Raw genomic sequence first — 20397 nt, 5'->3', positions numbered from 1 at the left:
TTGGTCCTAGTCTTGTATTTTCTGAGTTCGTATGAATTAGTTATGAATTTCTGAAGTTTCAATCATTTCTGAAAATGGGAAAAGGCTGAATTAATATCGTGCTGACACGTGTCACGCTCCTGTTGGTCCACGTGGCATGCTAACATCAGTATGACATCATCATCTTGGTTCTGGTACTGACAGGTGGGTCCAGAGCTGCCGATGTCAGCAGCTGATGTCATCATGACATCATCATGACATCACCTCGGCTGTGTTTGTCACTGACAGGTGGGACTCGCATGACGTCACCCACTAACAAGTGGGTCCAGCGGCTCTATGTTGCTGACTTGTGGGCTCGGTCAATGGTCAGCTCAGGCCGGGTCCAAACTAGGCCGGTTGGGCCTAGATTCGGGCTGGGCTTTGGCCCACCACGTGGCGCGCGCTGGTGCAGCCACGTCGTCTTACTAGGCCACTAACAGGCCGTGGTCCATGGGCGTAGGTGAGGCGCGGTTCATGGTGAACCCACCTGCGTTGGTCCATAGATCGTAGAGCTGGTCTATGAAGGACTTGGTCCACTTACTCCTTCCTAGGGTTTGGTTCACGTGCACCAAGTGCACGGACATGTGGCCGGCGAGGGGAAAATCCCCTTCTCTTCCCTGACGGGGCTCCCACCAGTGGTGAGGTCACCGACGAGCCCCTATGGCAGTGCTAGCGTCCGATTAGGGTAGGCAATAGCCTCCCCATGCCATGGCGACTATGATGGTGGGGTCTGGGTGACAGCTAGGGCTTTCTAGGGCTCTGGCCATGGTGAACGGTGGCTCGGCATGGCGGTGCTCATTGGCGAGGCATCTAGGGGCAATTCCAGGGGTCCTGGTGCCCCGTCTTCCTTCAGACAGTTAGCGAGGAGGCATAGTGTAACGTCGACAATGACCATAAGGCGTGGTGGAGTCCACACACGGTGGAGCTCCGCTCGAGGTCCGGTGCACATGACCAAGGCACTGTGGCTGGCTAACGGCTTCTTGGTCCACATGGCTATCATCCAGGTGTCACGGCGGTGCTCTACGGCCACTCCTAGTCCAGCGAGGCGGCCGGATGTGCATGCGGTGGCCATGCCATGGCGGCGGCGTTCCGCGGTAGAGTAGCTCCGGCGTGCCCCATGGTCAGGGTCTCTCCCATGCTCTCCTCATCACTAAATGGGTGCATCACGTGTTCATGGGCTTAGCGAAGCTCAGAGCGAGGTCAGTGTTGGGCGCAATGGCACGTAACCGCATCGTGGTGGCCTCATCGTAGGGTGTTGTGAGCGCGGCGAGCGCATGCCTTGCGATGGCGTTCCTGATGGGCTTGGAGAGGTCTCAGCCAAGGTGCTCACCGTGGTGTTCTTGGCGGTGTGGAGTGGTGGTGTGGTGTTGATGGTGTGGCCATGTAGTGGTGCGTGGTGCTGCACCGGCTCGCGGAAGAAGATGGTGGCGGCTTCCTCTACTCCGGCGGCGGCATCCTTCTCCGTGCCTCTCCTTCTCCTCTCGTCCCTTGGCTTAGTGTGCTAGTGCGAACCGCACAACGACAGTGAGGTGAATGGAGGGCTAAGGCTCGGGGTCCTCCTTTTATAGGTCGAGCTCCATGCTCATCCATGGTGGATGGTGGAATGGCTGGTGATGCGTCGAGTGCATCGGACAGCTCTCGCATGCGGGGGCAGTTGTGTGGGCGTGGCGCTAAGGTGGGGGACAGGGTCATGCAATGTGCGTGACCCTAGGCCCATGCTAGCTCCGTGGTCAGCTCCCGGTCGCATGGTGGAGGGAGCGTGGGGAAGACGATGATGCTGTAGCTGGGCGGCTGACAGAGGGGGCCCGTTTGTCAACTTGTCCTAATGTGGCGGCGTGCGGTGTGTGACGGCTGACGGGTGGGTCCAGCTCGTCAGCAGCTTGTGCGCGTGTGGGCAGTAGGGTGTTGCTGGGCCGGCTTCGTGGGCTGCGTGCATGAGTGGGAGGGCAGGCGGGCTCAGCCGGGCTAGCTCACAAGGCTGAGCAGGCCTGGGCTGCTGCTGCTCCCTCTTCTTTCCTTTCTCTTTTTCTTATTCTTTTTCTATTTTGTTTTCCTTTCTCTTTTATTTGTTGCCAATTTGGTTAGGGTTTGATTTATTTAGTTTCATGTACAAGTGTGCACCTTGATTAAGGGTGGAGCTTAGGGCTAGTTGGTGGGGCCCACATACTTATGTGGTACTTAGGTGATTAATTTATTGCATAATAAATTAATTATAAGTGGTCACTTTTATTTGCACAACAAAAGATCAATAAAAGGCAACTCACTTGTTTAGAATTAAAATGCATGCAAGAATGTATGTGTTAGGGATTTTAAACACACACATATACAACAAGTGACATGCTATGCTTATGAGTTTGTTTAGTTGAATTATGACTAATGCAACACTTAGGGTTAGCTTCTACAAATGTCACTCATCATCACATGGGGTTTTGAAGAAAAAAAAATTGTAGTTGGGATTTTTGGTGTGTGGATTTTTGGGTTGTTATAGTCCTACCCCCTTAACAGAATCTTGTCCCCGAGATTAAAGCGTAACGTACCCTTCGAAGAGATAAGGATATTGTAGCCGAAGGTCAGACTCTTTCTCCCATGTTGCTTCTTTCTCAGTGTGATTGCTCCATTGGATCTTGTACATAGGAATAGTTTTGCTTCGGGTCTCTTTGGTATCTCTACCCAGAATTCGGATAGGATGTTCTTTATACTCAAGAGTGTTCTGAATATCAAGTGTATCAGTCGGGATTACTTCATCGGGCACTCTCAAACACTTGCGTAGCTATGAGACATGGAATACGGGATGTACACCCACCAATTCCTTAGGTAGCTCAAGTTTGTAAGCGAGTTTTCCAATCCTCTTGCGGATCTTGTATGGCCCAACAATCTAGGGGCAAGCTTTCCTTTCACATGGAATCTGACAATTCCACGTAGCGGGGATACCTTGAGATAGACAAAATCTCCCACATTGTACTCAAGTTCTCTTCTTCTTTTGTCAGCATAGCTCTTGTATCGACTTTGAGCAATTCTCAAATTCTCCTTCACTTGAGCAATTCCTTCTTCATCATCTTGAATCTTAGCAGAGTCAAAGAACAATCTTTCTCCCAATTGGGACCACATCAAAGGTGTCTTACAAGGTCTGCCATACAGAGCTTCGAACGGCGACATCTTGATGCTGGCTTGGTAGCTGTTGTTGTAAGAGAACTCTGCATAGGGTAGGCATTTCTCCCAATCAGAGCCATAATTCAGTACACTAGCACGAAGCATGTCTTCTAAGATCTGATTCACTCGTTCAGTCTGTCCATCTATCTGTGGGTGATAAGCGGTACTAAAATCAAGTTTGGTTCCAATGGACTTGTGCAGGGCTTCCTAGAATGAGGACATAAACTGAGGACCACGATCAGATACAATACTAGAGGGAGCTCCATGCAGTCTGAGAATATGCTCAACATATAGATCTGCTAACTTTTCGGCATCGGTCTTGGTCTTAACTGGTACAAAGTGAGCAACCTTGGCCAAATGATCAACAATCACCCAAATGGAATCATTGCCTTTCTATGAACGGGGCAATCCAACTATGAAATCCATGGATATGCTCTCCCATTTCCACTTGGGAACTTCAAGAGGCTTTAACAATCCTACAGGCCTTTGATGTTCAGCCTTGACTCTATTTTAGGTGTCACATCATGCCACATGTCCCGCAATGTCTATCTTCATGCCTTTCCACCAAAAGTGTTTCTTCAAGTCTTGATACATCTTTGAACCTCCAGGGTGAATACAGTACTTAGAATCATGAGCTTCTGATAGAACTTCCTCTCGTAGTGCTAGATCAGAAGGGACACAGATTCTATCCTTGAACCAGATGGTTCCTTGTTCATCTTCATGGTGGTTGGTCTTGTAGCCTAGTTTCATCAGACCATGGAGATATTCGATCTCTTCACAATTTTTCTGAGCTTGATGAATGCGATCTGTGAGATCATACTATATGCGGAGCTCATTCAACAAGCCACATGGTAGCATCTCAAGTTGGAAATCATCAATCTCTTCCTTGAGTTTAGGTGGTACGAATTCTATGATCAGAGTGTGATAGTAACTCTTGCGATTGAGAGCATCTGCGACTACATTAGCTTTTCCTAGATGATAGTGAATTTCTAGGTCATAGTCCTTGATCAATTCTAGCCATTGGCATTGCCTCATATTCAGATCTTCCTGAGTGAAAAAGTACTTCAAGCTCTTGTAATCGGTATAGATATCACACTTGTTGCCTATCAAGTAGTGCCTCTAGATCTTCGAAGTATGTACAACTGCTGCTAACTCAAGATCATGAGTGGGGTAATGGTTCTTGTGTTCTTTCAGCTGTCGAGAAGCATAAGCTATCACTCTTCCACCTTGCATCAATACACAACCAAGTCCTTGACGGGATGCATCACAATAGACCACGAAATCTTTGCTGATATCAGGTAATGCTAGCACAGGAGTTGTGGTAAGCTTCTATTTCAATCCCCAGAAGCTTTGCTCGCACTCAGGCGTCCATTCAAACTCCTTAGTCTTCTTTAGAAGGTTTGTCAATGGACGGGCAATCTTAGAAAAGTTCTCGATGAATCGGCGGTAATATCCAGCCAATCCCAAGAAACTTCTGACTTCAGCCATGTTACAAGGTTGATCCCACTCTTTCACAGCTTCAATCTTGGTTGGGTCAACTGCGACACCTTCAGCTAATAGTACATGGCCTAGGAAGGCAACTTTCTGTAGCCAAAATTCGCATTTGCTGAACTTTGCATAGAGTTGATGTTGGGCTAATTTATCAAGCATAGTTCTTAGATGATGTTCATGTTCTTCAGTGGTGGGTGAATAGACAAGGATGTCATCAATGAATACTACCATGAACTTATCCAGTTTGTCCATGAAAACCTTATTCATCATGTTCATGAAGTAGGCAGGAGCATTCATGAGTCCAAAGGACACCATAGTAAACTCAAACTGCCCATACGTAGTCACAAAAGCTGTCTTTAGGGTGTCACTCTCTCGAATCTTCATCTGATGATAGCCAGATCTGAGATCAATCTTGGAGAAATACTTGGCACCTCTGAGCTGGTCAAGTAGATCATCAATTCTTGGCAGGGGGTACTTGTTTTTTATGGTGACTTCATTCAAGTTCTGGTAATCAATGCACATTCTCACCGAGCCATCCTTCTTCTTAACAAACAGAACAGGGGATCCCCAGGGTGAAGCACTAGGTCTGATATACCTCTTCAAGATGAGCTCATCAAGCTGTTTCTTGAGCTCGGCTAGTTTGTCAACTGACATGCGATATGGTCTCTTGGCAATGGGTCCTGTTCCCGGCAAAAGATCAATGATGAACTCTACATCATGGTCTGGTGGCATACCCAGTAATTCTTTAGGGAATACATCAGGATAGTCTCTGACCATGGGCACATCATGAACTATCTTCTCCTCTTTTTGTGATTCTGAACTAACTTTAAGGGCACATAGGATAGAAGTGGACTTTCTGGACTGGGGTTCACATCTAATAACTTGGCCTGATGGGTGGGTCACTTGAACGTATCTAGGTGAACATGATATGATACCTCGGTGAATGGTTAGCCAATCCACACCTAAGATGACATCTAGGTTCATCAAAGGTAACAGGGTTAGGTCGGCTTTAAAGATAAGACCCTCAATGGTAAGACTTACTTCCTTACAGATGTGGGTGCACTTTAGGTCTCCTAAAGGTGAGCTGGTGATGATAGGCTTTCCATGTGGGGTTACAAGTAGGTCATGCTCTCATGCAAACTTGGATGATATGTAAGAACAAGTTGCTCCAGAATCAAATAGAACTGATGCAGTATTGCCATTAACTAAAAACATACTATACACAACGTCAGGGGCAGCCCGTGCTTCCTCAGCATCCAGATGGTTGAGACATCCACGAGTAGCAGATCCCTTGAACTGAGACTTCTGAGCGGCTGAGTTCTGAGGGCACTCAGTGGCTTTGTGACCCGATTGGCCATAAGCGAAGGAGGTGAAAGGCGCACCGCATATAGGGGTTGGCGTAGGTGCCTTCCAGTTTCTAGTGCTTGGTGCAGAGCGGTTCTATGCTGGGCGTTCATTCGCTGAGCAGGGACGGTTGAAATGGTCCTGAGCATAATGATCCCAAGTGTAATGATCCTGAGCAGGGCAGGAGTATTTGGTGGTGTAGCCTCCACCACCCCTACTTGATCCAGGGTTGTCATCCCTGTTGTGGCAAGAGCGTTCCCTGGATGGTGCATCTCTACGTAACCTCTTGCGATCATGGCCTCAGGCTTACACTTCCTCTTCCTGTACTCCTCTCCAGCTTCAGTGCGGTCCTTCTTGATCTGGATGCAGCGATCCACCAGAGCACGTAGCGTGCTACTCTTAATACCGCCAAACTTTAGCTTGATGTGCGGGTTAAGTCCCTTGCGGTAATAGTACAACTTCTCCTTCTCAGAGTTCACAACATAGGAAGGTGCATAGTGTAGAAGGTTGGTGAAACAAGTAGTGTACTCAGTCACCCTATCCTTACCCATCTTGATGTTGTGGAACTCCTCAGCTTTGGCCTCCATGATACCCTTGGGAATGTGATACTCAGTGAATGCTTCGATGAACTCATCCCACAAGATGTTGACAGGGTCCTCATGGGAATCACTAAAACTGTCCCACTAGGCATGTGCTGCACCTATGAGCTGGTGTGTGGTAGCTCCAACACACTCATCGTCAGTGAAGGTGGTGAGGTCGAGCTTCTTTTCCACCTCCTTGAGCCAGTCATTGGCTACAAGCGGGTCAGGGTCGGTGCCATCAGAGGTAGGTGGCCTTAGCTTTAGAAATCCCTCCAGCTTCCTTTGGAAGTCATTCTGCTGGCCTCCCTGGCGATGGTTTGCTCCGTCTACAAGAGCTGCAAGAAGCTAGGTTTGTTGCGCCATCACCCCTACCAGGGTTGGTGGTGGTGGTGGCAGAATGTTCTCCTCATCAAGCGGCAGGGTATTCTCTAGGTTGAAGGGTATCCCTCCACGTCCACGGCCATGGCCACGGTTATTGCCACCACACCCCCCTGTTTGGTTCGACTGGTTCAGGGGTGGGCGTACGTCCATGGTTCATTAGGCGAGCAGATCGGTGGTTCGGCATCTACAACACATGCCATAAGTGCTTATAATTCAGTATGATTACATGATTTTGATGATTTAAAGAAAAACATTTATACTATCCAACACTCATTACAAAGAAGCAATAAGATCCATAAGATGCAATAAGATCCAAAACATTCATTACATGGGTTTTATTACATAGCATCATCTCCAGTAGCTACACTTGGAGACTTGCGAGAACCGTACTATGCATAGTGTCTCATATTACATCTCATAAGGGGTACATCATGGGGTACAACTTATGGAAGCCACTGACATGACTCATGACCACGCAGGGTCATCTACTCCAACTCGTACACCATAGCTGGGATACGGCTGTTCTCGATCTCGATCTCCTCGTTAGACTTGTGAAGTCGGGACACATACTTCAAGGCCTCAGTGAGCTCCTTAGTAGGCTTGGCTCCAAGTAGGGTAGGGCAGGCGTCTAGGTTGAGGCGAGTCAGGGCTAACTCAAACTCCTCTATCCTAGGCTTCGTCTTGCGGCAAATCTCCTTGGGTAGCTAATCCCACATACCCTTCATCTTCCTGAGGCACTTCTTGTCAGACTTCTGCCAAGCCTGCCAAGTCCTTTCACACTTGTCCTATAGGTACTCGTTCTACCTGAGTGCCTCGATCAGGTGACCCTGGTTGCGAATGGCCTTCTTCCTAAACTCCTCTAGCTCCTGAGTCATGGTCTTGTTCTTAGATTGGATTTTCAGCATATCTATCCCCTTGGACCTTTCTTTGTCTCCTCTATGGTTGAACTCAGCTTTCTTGTCGTCCAACTCTCTCTGCAACTCCAAGACCTTGCTGTTGAGGTAGCAGTTCCTATTGCCTAGGTTCACAGCTTTGTCCTGTAAGTCGGCGACCTCGGCTTTATGGACTTATTCATGACGATTGAGCTCATCTTGTAGCTTGGCAACTGTCTCAAGTAGACTAGCTCGCTCCTATGCTCCCTATGAGTCTCGCTCCTGGTACTCCCATAGAAGGGCCCGGTCCTGACGTCTCCTCTGCTCAAGCTGGGTCACGTACTTTTCCTGCTCTAGTAGGTGGATAGTTGAGATGCAAAGGCATCTGTCCTCCTCGACAAGGATAACTCTGCCGGCTATGAAACTCTGCTCACTAGGGGTAAGGCTGAGGTTGAGGGCCTGGGGAAGTAGACAGAACTCTGTCATCTTTAGGTGCTCGTAGTGGTCCCTCATCACTCTACGAAGTGCCTTGTGTGAGATAGCTCATAGTCCTTCCTCAACTGTGTCCTCTATAGTCAACTCAGTGAAAGCTGGGATAGAAGGTAAGGTAGTGCTAGCTGGGAACTCGACTGAGGTGACAACCGGTCCTTCGATTCCTCCTTCCTGAGCTAACTTCCTAGTGCAGGTGACCTTGACAAGCTCATTAGGGACTCCTAACATGATGAGAACTCGGCAGAGGGTCTGTGCAAAACCCCCGAGCTCATGTAGGTCGAAGGTAAGCTTGGCGTGGTCCAGAGGTAGCGGTCCTATAGGCGGCCATTCGACATTCATTGCCATCTGTATGTTTTAAGGAACAGGTGTTAGTAGGCCAATAAATAGATAAGCCTTGCATAAAAGTTAATGCAAGGTCGGTATATAACTGAAAGAAGGGCTGTTCATGTCCTATTCTATCATCCATTTCTGAGGGTTTCGTTCTAGGATCAAGTATGGCTCTAATACCAACTGAAGCGACCCGATTTCCGTGAAGGGAAATCCATAGAGTCGAAGTGTAATATGACCATTGTAGATCATATTACCCAAATTCCAGTCGAATACCACATCCATACAATGATAAAATCAGAGTACAATTAGTGCAGAATTACATAAATTATTACATCGCCGCATTGGTGGAACCAGAAGTAGCATTCATTCAGAATAGCTTGAATATGAGATCACCAAACTCGAGCGTAGGAATGAACCCCTCAACCGTCAAACTCCTCAAAACTATACTCCTCAGCAGAACCTATGTGCCAAAATTTATCAGTACGATTTGTACTGGCCACTCCCACCTTATGAGCATTGCTTTGTGGAAATTGGATGCAAGTTGGATATAATCAAAAGGAACCTATAAGGCTGGGGTTTCCTATGTTTTAGCATATCAAGTATATAATAATAGTTGGTCAAGTTTTAACACCATACCCACACACATTCCACCCCATTTTCGTCTAGAGCCATGTTTTGATCCTAGGATTAATATACCACCATCTCCATATCATCACCAAACCATCGCTCAGTCGATAGGCCAACTCCCTCTTGGCACTGTCTCATGGCCCGTAGCCCCTGGCTACAACCGACACTCTCTCACGGGGGAAGAAGAGAAGGACTCATCTCGCTATCTAGTTTAAGCGAAACCTAGGAAAGGTCCATAGCCAACATGTCGGCATATGTATCGATCGATCAACCATACACTCTGCAAAAGTTTTACATAACCACAAGATCCGCCTTCCTCGCTGACCGTCGTCAACTGGGCTGATTTTGACCGCTTGCTAGCCTAGGATAATGCCACTCTACCATTCAGCCCTAGTACACCCCAAGTCTAGTCTGGGGCGGCTGAAACTGTGAGTCATGAGCTGGGTCCACAAGGTCTCCATGAAGTCTTAGAAGGGTGTGGGGGAAATCCTCCACGCTCCGTACCTCCTTACACTGTCCGCTATCAACCTAGCAGTAGTGGCAATATCCTACCAAGTAGTTCGACCGTCCCGCACCATATAGGGTGAGTGGTACATAAGGCTTCCCAGTGAATCTGAGTACTAGTAAGTCCTTAGGGATGACTAAGCCAGAATGTCTTCATCAGGATTTCCATTTACCGTGCCACCACAGCACCTCCAACCCGGGCTCCTCCCATCACAGGTTCACACCTAGGGCCACCTCATATACCACTTACCCACCATAGGTATCCATTCCAGGGGTGCCTAGGTAGCACCTCATGGCAAGACTTTCCCCAGGCTCGTCATATACTCCAACTTGGTTGACACAACCCTTACCCTCCATGCACCCAAGTCACACATGCAGCACTCTTCCCATAGTCCAGATAACACCAGTTTCCACCATGCATCAATGTAGTACAAGCGTAGTAGAAGTAATAGGAAATGAAATATAGCAGCAACATGTGTCTAGCCTAATAGCAGGGTAAGTAGGGGTAAGGTTGTGTCAAGGTAAAGGCCATCAAGTAAGCATACTACCATGCAAGTCCTATCATAGTGTGAATAAAGTAAAACAATAGCAGTTCTATATGAGCCATGCGTAATAGGTGCTATGAGGTTAGGTGGGATGTGGCACCTTTAGAGTCGTCGTCTCCATACTCCTCATGATACTCTCGGTCCTCGTTTGTCTGGTTCTCCTCCGAGTCTGCAAACGATTGTATTATAGTCGCGTTAGCAACGTCACAAAAAGCAATAAAAATTCAAAAGAGCCAAATGCACTCAAACATGGGTTCATTGCGTAGAGCTCGATTTTAGTTGAATTTTGGTCCTGGTCTTGTATTTTTCTGAGTTCGTATGAATTAGTTATGAATTTCTGAAGTTTCAATCATTTCTGAAAATAGGAAAAGGCTGAATTAATATCGTGCTGACACATGTCACGCTCCTGTTGGTCTATGTGGCATGCTGACATCAGCATGATGTCAGCATGATGTCATCGTCTTGGTTCTGGTACTGGTAGGTGGGGTTCCACTGACGTCATCATGACGTCAGCATGACATCATCAACGTCATCAGCTTCTACCAGGTGGGACCCGCATGGCGGTGTCACTGACATGTGGCCCCGGTCAGTGGTCACCGTTTGACCGGTCAATGGTCAATATAGGCCGGGCCCAAACTAGGCCGGTTGGGCCTGGATACGGGCTGGGCTTTGCCTGCCATATGGCGCGCGCTGGTGCGGCCACGTCGTCATACTAGGCCACTATCGTGCCGTGGTCCACGGGCGCAGGTGAGGCGCGGTTCATGGTGAACCCGCCTATGTTGGTCCAAAGACTGCAGAGCTGGTCTATGAGGGACTTGGTCCACTTACTCCTTCCTAGGGTTTGGTTCACGTGCACGACGTGGTCGTGGTCGGAGCTCGGCAGAGCTGCTCGGGACGTGGTCGGCGTGGTCGTGGTCGGCGAGGTTGTGGTCGGAGCTGCTCGGGACATGGTCGGTGTGGTCATGGTCAGCGAGGTCATGGTTGGAGCTACTTGGCGAAGCTGCTCGGGACATGGTCGGCATGGTGAAAATCCCCATCTCTTCCCCGATGGGGCTCCAGCCGGCTGTGAGGTCACCGGCGAGCACCCGTGGCGGCGCTAGCATCCGATTAGGGTCAGCAATAGCTTTGCCAAGCCTTGGCAAGTGCATCGGTGGTGTCAAGGTGGCGGCTAGGCCTTCCTAGGATTCTGGCCATGGTGAACGGTGGCGTGGGTTTGTCGGTGTGCATGGACAGGGCTGCAGTGGTAGCGAGAGCCTAGTTGGAGGAGCGTGTGAGCTCCATGGTGCTTCTATGGCCACGGTGGGCATGTTGAAGGAGCTCCTAGTGCTCCTAGTGTCTCCGGCCATGGTGGTGGGGGCAAAACAGAGGCGGTGGCGCTCCGACGAGGTGCGGTGCGGCAATGTAGGGCTCCGATGGGCTCCTTCCTCGGCTAAGGTGGGCGTAGTGTGTCTCTCGTCATGGCGGAACCAGTCGGGTGTCAACATCATCTTTACCACGACGTAGAAGACACGGTGGTCTCACCATGGTTGTGCTTTTGGCCATGGTGAGCGTGCCTGTGCATGTGCGCTCCTACTCTGATGTACATCATCATGGCTAGATCCTCCTTTTGGCTGATGGCAGCGCGCATGGCGCGCCCTGGGTCTCGGCAAGCATGGCCATGGCGGTCTCCCTAGCTAACCAGTTGGGCTATGCCAGAGCTCGAAGCTTTAGCAAGGTTTTGATCATGGCGGTGCACGTTCCATTTGGCTAGGGAGATGGTCTCAGCAAGATGGCTCACCGTAGGGTTTGTGGCGATAGGATGGTGGTGCGGTGGCGAGGCGAGGCCATGATGAGGTGATGCTATGCTGTGCTGAGCAGCTACATCGCTGTAGCTGATCGGGGCGACGCTCCTGGCTCCGATGAGGTCCTCCCCACCACGGCTTCCTTCTCCTTCTTTCCTCTCCCTCCTCCCTCTCTCTCGGCTTGACACTGTGTGGTGCTGTGCCACCAGCAGTGGCGGCAAACGGGCTGAGGGTTAGGGCTCACGGATATTGGCTTATATAGCCGAGCTCCAAGGGCTCCAATAGCGGACAGCAATCGGGCGGTGGTGATGCGTGTGGCGCATCCGACGGCCCACGTGCGGTAGCGTAGGTGCGGCGCAAGGGGAAACAGGGTCACGTGGGAGAGGTTGGCATGGGGAAGAAGAAGACCCTATTGCTGTGCGGCTATCAGAGGGGGCCCATTTGTCAGCTTGTCCTGATGCGGCGGCGTGCAGTGCGTGATGGCTGGCGGGTGGGTCCGACTCATCAGCGGCTTGTGTGCGCGTGGGTGGTAGGGTGATGCTGGGCCAGCTTCGTGGGCTACGTGCGCGAGTGGGAGGGCAGGCGGGCTGGTTCGCAAGGCCGAGCAGGCCTGGGCTGCTACTGTTCCCTCTTCTTTCCTTTCTCTTTTATTTGTTGCCAGTTTGGTTAGGGTTTATCATAAATATTAAGTAAGTTAGTTAAACATCACATAAGGCAAGAGAATCCAAATCACAAGTGGGATTAAGGATGCATGCATGATTTATTTATTTAGGAATTTAATTACACATGTGGCATAAAACCAAACTTTGCTTATGATCTTAACCTAGTTGGGTCACATCCAATCCAAAACTAGGGTTGGGCTTCTACATATGTCACTCAACATCACATAGGGCTAACACAAAAATTTTTATAATTGTGATTTTTGGTCTGTGAATTCTTGGGTTGTTACACCCTTGGCCATGGTCACGGCTGACCTGCAACATCTGCTGCTGGAACAGCTACTGCTATAGCATGGGGCCATCTTTGACGAACCTCATGGGCTCCTTCCAGCGCGGCCCTATGACCACCGCATCCACCTCCTACCCGGGACCACGCCGGTGGCGGTGCGTCCTTACCGGTACCCGCAGCTGCAGAAGGACGAGTTGGAGCGGTAGTGTGCCGCCATGTTGGAGCAGGGTGTCATCTAGCCAAGTACATCCCCGTTCTCCATGCCAGTGCTGCTTGTCAAGAAGGTGGATGGGTCATGGTGCTTCTGCATCGACTATCGAGCGCTCAATGACAAAACATCCAAGGATAAATTTCCCATTCTGGTGGTTGATGAACTCCTCGACGAGCTTCATCGGGCGCGCTACTTCACCAAGCTCGACCTCCGGTCGGGCTACCACTAGGTGCGCATGCACCCAGCAGATGTCGAGAAGACCGCTTTTCGCACCCACCACAACCACTTTGAGTTCCTGGTGATGCTGTTTGGGTTGTCCAACGCCCTGACTACCTTCCAGGCGCTGATGAATGACGTCCTCCGGCCCTTTCTCTACAGGTTCATGCTGGTTTTCTTCAATGACATTCTAATCTACAGCACGTCATGGTCTGAGCATCTCCAGCATGTGGGCCTCATCTTCACCGCTTTGCGAGCTCATAGCCTCTACCTAAAGAGGTCGAAGTGCTCCTTTGGTCCCTCTCCATCACCTACCTCGACCACATCATCTCCACTGATGGTGTCACTATGGATAGCGACAAGGTGGCCGTGGTCGCCTCTTGGCCGATGCCTCGCTCCCCATGGGGTGTGCGTGGTTTCCTCGGGCTCACCAGCTACTATCGGAAGTTCATCCGTGACTTCGGCTCCATCGTGGCGCCACTCATGTGTCTCCTACGCAAGGAGGCATTAGTTTGGACAGTAGAGGATGCTAAGGCCTTTGCTGCCCTCAAGCAGGCTCTCTTGTCAGCCCCGGTTTTGTAGATGCCAAACTTCGCACGCCAGTTCCTGGTCGACTGCGACGCGTCGGGCGCGGGCTTCGGCATCGTGCTGCACCAAGGGTTGGGCCCCCTCGCTTTCTTCACTAGGCCCTTCGCTACACGTCATGTCAAACTGGTGGCCTATGAGTGTGAGCTAATTGGCTTGGTGCAAGCGGTGCGACATTAGAGGCCATACTTGTGGGGGTGTCACTTCCTCGTCCGCACCGACCACTACAGCTTGAAGTTCCTCCTGGACCAACGGCTTTCCACGGTTCCACAACACCAGTGGATTAGCAAGCTGTTCGGGTTCGACTTCATAGTGGAGTATCGTTTGGGCCGACTCAATTCGGTGGCCGATGCCCTGTCCCACCGTGACAAGGACACTACTGCAGTGTGCACCTTGTCGGGACTGTCCTTCACCCTCTTCAATGACATTAGGAAGGCCACCACCGATGACCTCGTGGCACGCAGCCTCCTGCAATAGCAGGACGACACCCACCTGGAGGCACCTTGGGGGACCATCGATGGCTTCCTCCTCCATGGCAAGTGCGTCTATGTTCCCGATCTAGGGGACCTGCACCACCATGTGGTGGCCCTAGCCCACACTACCGGGCATGAGGGTGTTCAGAAGACCCTGGTGCGACTACGTGGCGATTTCTACATCCCCGGTGACCGCAAGCTTGTGCAGGATTTCGTCCGCTCCTACGACGTGTGCCAACGCAACAAGACGCCGACCACTTAGCCGGCTAGCCTCCTCCAACCCCTGAACGTGCCATCACAGGTGTGGGCCGACATCTCTATGGACTTCATCGACGGCCTTCCCAAGGTGCATGGCAAGTCGGTGATCTTGACGGTGGTGGATTGATTCTCCAAATACGCACACTTCATCGCCCTCAGCCACCCCTACACCGCCGCCTCGGTCGCCCGTGCCTTCTTCAATGGAATTGTGCGGCTACACGGCTTCCCCAACTCCATCGTTAGCGATCGCGATCTGGTCTTCACCAGCCACTTGTGGTGTGACCTCTTTAAGCTTGCAGGTGTCAAGTTGCGTTTGAGCATGGCATTCCACCCTCAGACTGACGGCCAATCTGAGGTTGTCAATAAGGTGATTGTGATGTATCTTTGTTGTGTGACCGGCGATCGCCCATGCTCATGGGTCGACTGGCTTCCATGGGTGGAGTACTGCTACAACACATCATTCCACACGGTGCTCCAGGCGACGCTGTTTGAGGTGGTCTATGGCCGGCCTCTGCCACCCCTCCTTCCCCACCAAGAGGGGGCCACTGACACAGACGCCACGAACACCATGCTCTGGGACCGGGACGCCTTCTTGGTGGAGGTCCGGGAGCGCCTTCTTCAGGCGCAGCAGCATACCAAGCGCCGATATGATGAGCATCATCGTGCAGTGGACTTCAACGTCGGTGATTGGGTACTCCTTTGTCTGCTCCACTGACCCACCCACACTCTAGCAACGTTGGCAAAGGGCAAGCTGCGGCCACGATATGCTGGCCCTTTCCAGATTCTAGAACGTATTGGCTAGGTGGCCTACTGCCTGTAGCTACCAAAAGGTGCATGTCTCCATGACATTTTTCATGTTGGCTTGCTCAAGCAGTGGAGGGGTGATCTCCCCATGGTTACAGCAACCGTGCTGCCTGTTCAGGATGGGCGCCTGCTGCCGGCTCTAGAATGTGTTCTGCGTGCTCAGCTCCGCCGTGGTGATTGGAAGCTGTTGGTCAAATGGCACGGACTCCCCGATGATGATGCGACATGGGAACCGCTCGAGGACTTCAAAGCTCGTTACCTTGATGTCCGGCTCGAGGATGAGCTATTTGTTAGGGCGGGAAGAGATGTTATGATCGAGCTGCAGTATTCTAGGCGCAAGCCCATTAGTGGCTAAGAGAGCCCGTTAGCATATTTAGTTTTTATTTTCGCAATTCTATTCGTGGAAGTATAAATACTTGTAATCAGACACAATTAGATTTTTAAGCAAGAGTAATCATCTTACTCGGCTTCCTTAGGGAGCCGGGAGTTGCCCTAGCTGCCGCTGTCTCTTCCTTGCGCGTGAGAACACGGCGCCCCGACGCCGATCCTCCATCTTCAAGCCACGCCCAGCCTTCTCTCATCCATACAACCTGCGATCCAACAGAGGGAGAGCACCGGTCGGTACCATAAGTAGACTTCAACATCTTTCTTTTGGCTCTGGAATCACCTCAATACCTATTATAAATTGTGAGATACAACTGTTGTAAGTTGAGGTTTCTGTGCTGTCAGAATTCTGAAACAGTACTGCTTGTCGTCTGCATTTGACTAAGTAAACGTCAGAATCTGAAAAAGTGTTCTAAATGAAAGTTGTAGAGAATTTCATAAGCTTTCCAGAAAGGTAAAATATGCAATCAGATGATAAACAGAGAGTGAGATATGCTCGTTTTACTTCAATGCTATTGTCCAACTCACCGGAAAAGTTCAGAACAAATATCTTCTTGCATACCCTACATATATCTCTTGTCTTGATCTTGTGACACCTACTCTTGTTACACCAATATCTTTTAAGAGTTATATGCTTGGACATGTGAGACTTATATGATGCATCTACAGATGGTGAACACCAGAAGGAACAACCAGGGAGGCGAGGAACTGCCACCACCACCCCCAGTCACCATGGAGTAGCTGATGATGATGCAGACACAGTTGCTTCAGCAGATGGCCTAGAACATGTAGAACATGGGGCAAGGGAATGGGAATGCACCCCCTCATGCCATAGATAAGAGGGGAGAGTTCCTGAAAGGACACCCACCTATATTCAAGCACTCTGCCGACCCACTCCAAGCTGACGACTGGCTACATGCCATTGAGAGGCAACTAGAGATTGCCCAGTGTGATGATAAGGAGAAGTATTTATATGCTTCTGGACAGTTGCAAGGAGCTACACTGGATTGGTGGGACTCATTCCACTTCGGTCGTACCGAAGCTAATCCCATCGCTTGGGCTGAGTTCCGTAGTGCCTTTTGCACTCACCACGTGCCTGTAGGACTGATGAAGCTGAAGGAGTTCTTGGCTCTCAAGCAAGGGAGCATGACCATTGCTAAATATCGTGACAAGTTCATACAATTGTCACGGTATGCACCGACTGAGGTAGATGAGGACGGAAAGAGGCAGGAGCTGTTTATGGAGGGCTTAATGATGGTCTCCAGTACTAGCTGTTGTCTCATACCTTTGCTAACTTCCAGCAGCTGGTGGACAAGGCTTTAGTGATTGAGAACAAGTGCCGCCAGATGGAGGACAAAAAGAGGACGTTTTAGGGACAACAATCTGGGAGCAACTCTCGCTTCCATGCCAACCCTCAACAAGCTCAACCTCAGCAACACTATTAAGGCTAGACAGGTCTCAACCGCAACCAGCAACCCCAGCGTGCATAGCAGCAGCAGCAGTAGTTCAAGGCACCGGCTTAGTGCCAGCAGTAGCCCAATAATGTACTTGTAAGGAACAATGCCCCCAATGCTCCACAGAGGAATGGCGCACCAAAAGCGCCAAATGCAGTTAATGATAATAAATGCTTCAATTGTGGAGAGCTGGGACATTACTCCAACAGATGCCCCAAGAAGACGGCTAACTCGTAGCAGAATTATGTTTGGGGAAAGGTGAACCACGTGACTTCTGAAATAGCTCAGGAGGCACCAGATGTGGTCATCAGTACATTTCCGGTCAACTCAAACTCAGCTACAGTACTTTTTGATTCTGGTGCTTTGCATTCCTTCATAGCATATACATTCATAAAGAAGCATGGTATTCTAATAAGTGTTATGAAGAAACACATGTTAGTAAGCTCACCTAGAGGGGTATTGAAAGCAGAGTGGATATGCTTAGCTGCTACTCTCAGCATAAGGGGGGTAGAATTTCAAGCAAATCTTATAGTCATAAACTCCACCGGTATTGATGTCATCTTGGGTATGGATTGGTTAAGGTTCCAAAAATCAGTTATTAATTGTGGCAATAGTTCTGTGAATCTTACCACTTCATCTGGAGAGGAAGTTGTGTATGTGGCAACTCAGTCAGCAGTAGAAATCTACCAGGTTAGTCAGTTGGAGGGCACAACCTTAGAAGATATAAGGATAGTAAATAAATACCCAGATGTCTTCCCTAAGGAATTGCTAGGTATGCCACCTGAACAAGACATCGAGTTTATAATTGAACTTTTACCTAGAACTGCACCCATAGCTAAGAGACCCTATAGAATGGGAGTGAATGAATTAGCAGAACTTAAGAAACAATTAAGGGAATTATTAGATAAGGGTTATGTTCAACCTAGTTCTTCACCTTAGGGTGCACTAGTACTGTTTGTAGAAAAGAAGGATGGTACACATAGGATGTGCATAGATTACAGGTCACTTAATGAGGTCACAATTAAGAACAAGTACCCACTGCCTAGAATTGATGACCTACTTGACCAGTTGAAAGGGGCTTGTGTGTTTTTCAAGATCAACCTTCGATCTAGATACCATCAGTTGAGGATAAGACATACTAACATCCCCAAGACTGCTTTTGTGACCCGATATGGACTGTATGAGTTCACAGTCATGTCTTTTGGTCTGACAAATGCACCTGCTTACTTCATGTATCTGATGAACAAAGTGTTCATGGAGTACCTTAACAAGTTTGTCATCGTGTTCATTGATGACATATTAGTGTACTCTAAGAATGAAGAAGAACATGAAGGACATTTGAGATTGGTGTTGCAGAAGCTTAGAGAACATCAGCTTTATGCCAAGTTTAGTAAATGTGAGTTCTGGCTAAAAGAAGTATCTTTCCTTGGTCACATAATCTCTAATGGAGGAGTAGCTTAGAGATTGATGTTGCAGAAGCTTAGAGAACATTAGCTTTATGCCAAGTTTAGTAAATGTGAGTTCTGGCTAAAAGAAGTATCTTTCCTTGGTCACATAATCTCTAATGGAACAGTGCCGCGTCTGTGCCGTCGCAGCAAAGCGCTCAATAGCTTCGCCTACTCCTTGCGTGCCTAGCCATCCAACTGTGGTCACTTGATTTCACCGAGAATCGTCGCTAGCTGCCTTTCTTCCTCGTGGCCGGCAACCTCTCCGTCGTGATTGCGCCATCATGGCCAACGCTCTCCAGTGAGCCTTTGCTCTTGCTCAGTGCACCTCTAGCTCCACCTTGTTCCCAAGATGCTCTATGACCAGTTGATTGCTCATTTTGTCCATCATAGTCGCCTGAGCACCGCCATCGCTGAAGTTTGCTCTGTTGTGGCCGCTGTGAACATCGACTCGCATCACCGTTGCTTCTCCGGTCTCGCTCTTTGCTCCAACGTGTTCGTGGTGAGCTGCTAAACCTTCCTGTGCCTTTTGTTTACACTCTACCAGCCTTGTTTCACCGGTGTGGCATTGCCGAGCCGCCACGTCTGCCATGGCCGACGTCAAGCTCGTAACTCGCTATAATTGCTCAAGCTAGTGCCTTCAAGCGATGCGGGGTGGTGTGGGGAGTGTTTTGGTACTTTGGCCGTCGCCGTTGGTCTCACCGTCGGTGAATTTTCATCGGTCAGCGCCGTCACCGTCGTGGTCAAAGCGGGAGGTCGGGGATGACATGTGGGGTCACCCTGTCAGCGACTGTGTAGTTGAAAAATGAATTTTCTCCTTTTCTAAAATGTTTGAATAGTGTTGTAATTTGTTATTTTTGTGTAGATTTATTTAGAGCCCCAAAAATTATGAAATTTTTTGTGTGACCTCCTTGTGATGTATATTATTTAAGAAAAATATGAAATGTTGTTTTTCAGTAATTTTTGAATGTGATGAAAAGTGCTCAATTAATTAATAAATGGGTTTCCATGATTTTTATAGGCTTAATTAATTATCCAAAAATTATGAAAATTGTTTTGCCACTTAGTTATCATGTGATGAACATTTCCAAAAATTTTGAGCTCAATTGGAATAAGTTGATTTATTTCATAATTTTGAATTAAATAATTAATTCATAAAAGCAAATAGTAACCTTTAATGATTTAGGTTTTGTTTGAAATTTTAGATTGAGTGATGACCTTGAATCATTAATTGGTAATGATCCTGTGGGCTCAATTTGTAATGCAATATGTGGGTAGATTCAATCACCTGTCATAGTATGCATCTGAACATGTCAATACAGATGCCAAGAAAAAGAAATGATTCATGAGAGGATCGAATACCAAATTATAGACAATGATGACTGCATGTGCCAATGTTACTTATTATGAGGCAGTGAATATTGCAATTGCTTCTGAGGAAAAGTATCGGTAGCATAAGGAGATCAAGAAAAAGAAGAGTGTGCCATCTGTATCCTTTGGTGA

At 48.9% G+C, this 20397-nt stretch overlaps 1 protein-coding gene across 1 annotated transcript; it reads left to right on the top strand.

The window, feature by feature from the left end:
• Positions 1-16790: 16790 nt before the first annotated feature.
• LOC136457590 (uncharacterized) lies at positions 16791-17368 on the top strand. The gene is made up of 2 exons (XM_066457622.1): positions 16791-17201; positions 17300-17368. Exons 1-2 carry the CDS (start codon positions 16791-16793, stop codon positions 17366-17368), a joined length of 480 nt encoding a protein of 159 aa, XP_066313719.1.
• The last annotated feature ends 3029 nt before the right edge of the window (positions 17369-20397 follow it).

Source organism: Miscanthus floridulus, chromosome 1 (genome assembly GCF_019320115.1).
Source record: "Miscanthus floridulus cultivar M001 chromosome 1, ASM1932011v1, whole genome shotgun sequence".
Classification (NCBI taxonomy): Eukaryota; Viridiplantae; Streptophyta; class Magnoliopsida; order Poales; family Poaceae; genus Miscanthus; species Miscanthus floridulus.
Note: the sequence above shows the minus strand (reverse complement) of the source record. Positions and strands in the feature narration are given on the sequence as shown.